At 33.2% G+C, this 6,738-nt stretch overlaps 1 protein-coding gene across 1 annotated transcript; it reads left to right on the top strand.

Annotated features, from left to right (window-relative positions):
* The first annotated feature begins 5,017 nt into the window (after window positions 1–5,017).
* LOC134230406 (uncharacterized) lies at window positions 5,018–5,865 on the top strand. The gene is made up of 2 exons (XM_062712206.1): window positions 5,018–5,083; window positions 5,167–5,865. Exons 1-2 carry the CDS (start codon window positions 5,046–5,048, stop codon window positions 5,642–5,644), a joined length of 516 nt encoding a protein of 171 aa, XP_062568190.1. The 5' UTR covers window positions 5,018–5,045; the 3' UTR covers window positions 5,645–5,865.
* The last annotated feature ends 873 nt before the right edge of the window (window positions 5,866–6,738 follow it).

Below are 6,738 nucleotides of genomic sequence, written 5' to 3'. Positions count from 1 at the left end.
TTGTAATTTTTCCTTTATGATCAATTAGACTTAATTATAAAAAGTAGTAGTATTTAAATTATTTCAAAACATAAAATGTCTGTACAAAGAAATATTTAGTATTTTTTAAGAAAACAATATTGTACAGGACGACAGAGTATTTTTGTATCATTACGAGCTTGTAAATAAAATATTACAAATATGAACAACAGAAGTTTATGAGTATTAAATAAATGCTCTTTTCCTCTGTCTTTGAAGTAAGTAATAGCAAATTTGCAACAAACATCAAAGTAGCATCTCATTTTGCTTTCATGTTGATTTTGGCACATATTGAGAATGCTTTAGCTTTGACATTTACTTAACAAAATGTGATGACTTTACAACAGGTTTTGTTTTAAATTTGATTCATATTTAAAATAATTGAAAAAAAAAACAAATGATAGCTATGTGTAAAAGATGTGACTTAAAGAATTCCCCATGGTTTGAAATTTGAATATGTCTTTTATCAAATAAAGCAAAAATAAATTAATAACAATTGTCTGAATGATGCCGTATTTATCTTTTAAATATCAAATAAGGGTATACTTTTGAGAATGTGAGGATGTGTTGCTTCTATATATACATGAACTACAACTGCTTTTGAAAATTGTCCATTATTACTGCTACAGTGTCATAACTAATTAGTAGGTAAATTGTTTTCTTCTATTGGATTTGAACTTGGATTTAATTTTAAAAGTTGTAATTCAACTTATACTCATAGAACCATTTCTTAGGAGAAAAGTCTTCAAAATCATATGTCAGGTTTGGATATTTTTAATATTCCAAGCAACCAAATTGAATTTAAATATGACCGTAACTATATTGATTTCCGAAACTTTTGAATTTGTTTACAAAAATTATACATAGCAGGTTGAGGTAAATGTTCTACCAAGTCTCTTTCTTTACACCTCTCTAAGATGATTAACATTAGTGAAGGACAAACTTCAAGAGTATTGTTCAACATTATTTTCGATCCCCGCGAGAAGTGGTGTAAACCAGATGTGGATACGAAATAAAAAATTCCAAGGAACTTTTAGAACATTTGAAATCACAAAATTTTAACAAAATCAATAACATTAAAAGGTACCACTTATCAACTTTAAATACAACTATTTCCCACGACAAATAAAGGTCCAGGCTTCCAACATCATTGATAGCTGTTTTATAAATAAAAATTAAACTCGTACCCATTTTAAACAAGAAGCCAATTGGCCACATCGCTCATCTGAGCACATGGGCTAGTTAAAAACACAAATCAGCTCAGTATTGAAAAACTAACTTGTCGGGGAGAGGGAATTCGATTTTTTATTACTTGAGAATGTCATTATATCAATTAAATATACACTTTACAAAACTTCTAAGTGTTCACTTTAATAAATGTATTTCTTTAAAAACTACCTCATAGAATGGTATGATGTTTTCACACTATTACAACAAATGAGTCTTCTCAACAATTGCAGAACGAAATTAAAATTCAATATCACCGATGAAAACCAATGTTCCGTGACGGAGAGCCGTTGGAATATTAATATCTGGACCATCTGTTCACCGCGTTTTACTCGTTTTCATTTTAGTGCTTAATTGTACTTTTTTAAAAAATATCACACAATATCAAAACCCATTTAAACACATTTTTCTTTAGGCTGTGCTCATTTTTCGTCACCAATTTATCACAATTTGAAAGTTTTTGAAAAAATTTAACCACACCGGAAGTGACCTTAATATTCATCTGGGGAGAAAATTTCGCGTTATACCAGGTAAAGAGAAGTGTCCTAAAGAAATCCTAGAAACATAGAAATAAACCATTTCAATCGTACGAAAATGATAAGAAATCGGTGCTCGTGGCAGTCTTATATCAGCTCAAGCAGTCAGAATTATCCTTAAAGCGGCGCACTTACGTGCTAAATACCTAAGGACATTGACCAAAAGGTACTTGTGTGACGATACACTGTCAAATTCCCGGATCTGAATCCAATTGAACACATTTGGGATTTTAAAAGAAATGTCAAAGCCCCTCCCCTTTTCCTCACAATTTCAATGGTTTTGAAAGATCAAGAATGCAGAACATGAAGGTACATGTAGGTGTGGCAGCAGATGGGTCGATCTCCTATTCAGTGGTACATGATATCCAACAATAAAGATTGTCTTGAAGTAATTAGAGCGAGTAGTGGGTCTTACTTCATCGATTTTTTTTTTGTGCGGATTTTCATTTTGCGGGTACATCATTTCCTTGACACTTTGCTTAAAATTCTGACGAGATACTTACATGAAATGTACGCATTATCGAACTTAAATATGCATCATTTACCAAGAATTAAAGAAATTATTTATTAATTGCATTTGTTCTTTAAATCTTCAAAAATGTGTGGTGAACACTTAGAAGTTTGGTTCAGTGTACATGTATAATTTTGCCATAATTGAGAATAAGAGTTTTAAAGATTTTTTCTATATATTTCTATGTAAACATTTCATTGCCCATTATGGCCCCACCTTACCCCCAGGGGTAATGATATGAACAAACTTGAATTAACTCTAAAGGATGTTTCTATATCAATATCACCAATCAATGCTTTGAGGATCTTGAGAAGAAGATTTTAAAAAGACTTTTCATATGTATTCCTATGTAACACTTCGATCACCCATTGAATCTACACTTCCTGAGGATGCTTACACATGAAATTCATCTTTCCTGTCCCAGTGGTTCTGGAGAAGGTTTTTAATAATTTTCATATATATTCCAATGTTAACTTTTGATCAGCCATTCCGACCCAGCCCTACCATTGGGTTATGATTTGAACAAACTTGAATCTACACCACTTGAGGATGTTTCCACATTAGTTTAATCTTTCTTGCCCCAGTGGTTCTGAAAAAGATTTTTAATGATTTCTCCTGTATATTCTTATATATTCCTATGTTAACATTTAAACAGCAAATGTAGCACCGCACTACCCGAGGATGTTTCCACTAAGTTTCATCTTTCCTGGTCCAGTGGTTCTGGAGAAGAAGATTTTTAATGATTTTTCCTATATGCATGTATCCCTATGTTAACATTTGATCAGCCATTGTTGCCCCGCCCTACTCCCCGGTGTCCTGATTTGAACAAACTTGAATCTTCATTACCCGAGAATGTTTCCATGTGAGTTTCATCTTTCCTGGCCCAATGGTTCTGGAGAAGAATATTTTTAAAAGATGTCATTAATTTTTCATTAATACATGATTATCTCCCCTTGGAAGAGGGCTTGTCCTTTCATTTAAACAAACTTGAACCCCTTCACCCAAGGATACTTTGTAGCAAGTTTGGCTGAAATTGGTCGATTAATCAATTGCTAATGTACGTATCACAGCTAATTAAGAAGGCTTCAGTGGTATTAGTAGACATATCAATTTGGTAGCACACATCGATCAATCTGTTTTCATTTGATTCTTGTTTTGATTAAATATGACATTAAATCTCATTCGTCTGTCCGTGTGTCCGTCGTTCCGTCTGTCCGTCAATTCTTATTCAAAAAAACTTTGACCTTGCCCATTACTTTTGATATAGATGAGCTATGACTTTCATATTTCTCATGTGTATTCCTTGTGACAAGATCTTTCTTTAGGTACCAACAAATTTGACCTTGGAGTTTGATCTACTTTAACACAAGAATTCCAAACTTTTTTGGCCATAACTTTTGAATGGTAGATACTAGGAATTTCATATTTCACATATGTTTTTTGTAGGAAGACCTTTCATTGGATACCAACAACTCTGACCTTTTGACCTTGACCTTGGAGATTTACATACTTGTGAAAAACTTTAACCTTGACTTTAACTTTTGAATGGTAAGGGCTATGGCTTTTATACTTCACATACTTATCCTTGTGAGAAGACCTTTTATTGGATACAAAGAACTTTAACCCTTTGACATTGACTTTGGAGTTGACCTACTTTTAAAAAACATTTTGATATCATTGACAGCTGCTTTTTCAAAAAGAACAGAACTCATAAATATAAATACCTTGTCAGTGGTTATTTGTAAAATTATTTTGTTGAAAAATTCTAATTGTACACACAAATATTCTGAAGTTGATTAAAAAGATCTCTCCTTGAGTTTCTTATTAACAATATGGTGTTTTTTGGTGATTATGTCTTCCAACAATCTGTTGGAATTCCCATGGGTACCAATTGTATCCCGTTCTTAGTAGACTTATTTTTTATTCATATGAAGCAGAATTTTTTTTAAATCTACAACTGGAAAAGAAGAAAATATTTGCTGTGGCCTTCAACTCGTTATTTAGATGTAGCAACATTGTATTGTCAATTGACAATGGTTATTTCCATTCTTATCTCGATACGATATATCCCGGAGAGTTTGAAGTAAAGGATACCACAAAGTCAGACACATCTGTTTCATATTTGGATAATTTACTAAAGAAAGAGGATGCTCATCCCTCCATGGCACCTGATCCCACTTCTGATGTTTTAAAGGTCTGTATTTGCTTTGCTTCAAATTTTGTATTGTTTTATGGACTAACGAGCTTGAATACTGTTCGTTATCTCCATACATTTCATCCAAAGTCGGCCAGAATACGACCCATTGATCGTTTATATTTGTTTGCTAACAATGTCATTAAACAACTTTAGAATTTACAAATTGCTGACATATCATCAATTTATCTGTGATGTGTATCCGGATCATATTCAGAGCATGTTCTTAGCAAATAATTGGGAGGAATATATACAATAAGCAGGCGACAGTAGAAAAAAAAAAGTTGACTCTAAAATCATCTCGTTTTTTTATACACCCACAATTTCATTCATAATTATTTCTTTTATTATTAAAAGCTGATGCAAGTTACCCAATGTTTGTGAATTCAGAAAACTGCAAAACAGGACACATTTTCATAAATTTACACTACTACAACATAGGTAATCTCAAACGGATGAAGTTTGTCCGGAGTCGTACTTATAAAATCTCGTGTGTATATACATGAATTTAGTTGCATTTCCTTATGACAGAGTACTTTAAATTCATATTCTTATTAAAATGCAGAGTGACGGTCTGAATAGAGATGATTGCATAGAGTGAGTACTAAGTCAAATATATACATAAATACTTTTAATTAAAGATAACGACTTTTGAAAACATATATCTATTTACTTTACAGCGGCCGTTGGTATAAAACATATAGCTGGTTGCCAAACGACGTATTTACAGGCGGACAAGAAGCAGACGGCAAAACACTTTACGTAGTCTGCGCCTACATTGGTGGCGTCTTTACACCTGGAAAATTCGGGCTGCATTTTAATAGTGGAGCCTGTATTCCGTACGATGGTGAAGAAAGGATTTGCCCAAGTTTTTACCATCTGTGCAATAAGAATTCTAATAAATGGATGTATAGCTGGGAGCGCGCCTCCAACGGAAACGTCCCTCATAACGCTCTAAGGGTGGATGAGGGGCTGTACGTGGGTCGAGTCCACCACGAGGGGAGTCTTATTCCATGTAAAGTTCACACAACGGATGGATGTGCTTATTTTGGTTATGCTGGGAAAGAACACAAAGCCAAGAGGTATGAGGTGCTCGTCTCCACATTGAAGTCTGGTCAGGCAGAGGAGGGGGAAGGGCAGAAAGAGGCCAAGGAATAGTCTCAATAAAGCCGAGAGGGAAATCAACTTTCTAATAGATTGTTCACTCTATAAGGAAAATATCGAAGCATAGAAACATAACGTAATTTTTTCTAGTTCAGATAGTTATCAGTTTGAAATATTTCTGGATCATTACCTTTGAAAAAATATTGATAATTTACTTCAGCTTGTAAATAGTTCTCTCGAATCTTATGTAATATTTTAAAGCAACAACAACTTGCTCTGTGTGCATTTTAGATTATAGAGTTTTATTTCTATAATTCTTATCAATTTTTTTTATTTCTACGATGGTATATTTTTGATACCTCTCTGTAGGCTCTTGAATGGAAATAAAGTAATGTTTTTGTCAATTGTCTATAATTAACTTGCATAACATTTTAACAAATCTTCTACATGTGATCCTTGGTATTAAGCAGGCAAACTTGATACATGATTATTATAAGCAATTAAGGATGATTAAGGTAGATTAAATGTATTACTACCTAAATCACGATCCTCTGCGGACAGTTATTCTTTACATTTACATGCTCTTCATTCCGCCAATCCACGTGCTACAAGCCCTGCTTTTTTTCTCTATTTGTCCCGCCCTGCACATGATTTTTTTAGCCGCGCCTATCGATGAAGCAGTGCATTGATGAGGAAATAAAGTACATTGACTATTTGTAATTTTATCTCGGACAAAGACATCAAAAATGTAAATATTTATGAATAAATCTGCTTTACACGGATATAAAAACATCGCTCAGAAAGGAACACAATGAATTGCCATAGAAATTCCCAGTTTTTGGGGGGAGTCTCAGAGTACTTGTGTTTAGAATCAGGGTGACTTTTAACAAAGTAATGTTGTTGATGATCAATTATCTATATTGAAATTACAGTTGTCTGTGATTCAAAAAAAACCTAGTTTATGATTTCCTAAGGAATGGTTGTCTATTTTGTTGAATAATTTTGTAAGGAATGGTTGTTTATTGTGTTGAAAAAATCTCTCTCTCTCTCTCTCTCTCTCTCTCTCTCTCTCTCTCTCTCTCTCTCTCTCTCTCTCTCTCATATTTTTTAAAAGCATTGTTCATACTTATTTGATTAATCTCCGATAT

Source organism: Saccostrea cucullata, unplaced genomic scaffold, assembly GCF_032062105.1.
Source record: "Saccostrea cucullata isolate Sc308-1 unplaced genomic scaffold, CSIRO_AGI_Scuc_v1 ctg756, whole genome shotgun sequence".
Lineage (NCBI taxonomy): Eukaryota > Metazoa > Mollusca > Bivalvia > Ostreida > Ostreidae > Saccostrea > Saccostrea cuccullata.
This window is presented reverse-complemented; position numbering and strand designations above follow the sequence as displayed.

What these genes read in the sequence shown, in the direction of transcription:
- LOC134230406 (XM_062712206.1), top strand. Translation starts at nt 5,046, where the DNA reads ATGCAGAGTGACGGTCTGAATAGAGATGATTGCATAGA. An exon ending in AATAGAGATGATTGCATAGA is followed by an intron (nt 5,084 to 5,166) that starts GTGAGTACTAAG and finishes TTTACTTTACAG; the next exon opens with CGGCCGTTGGTATAAAACAT.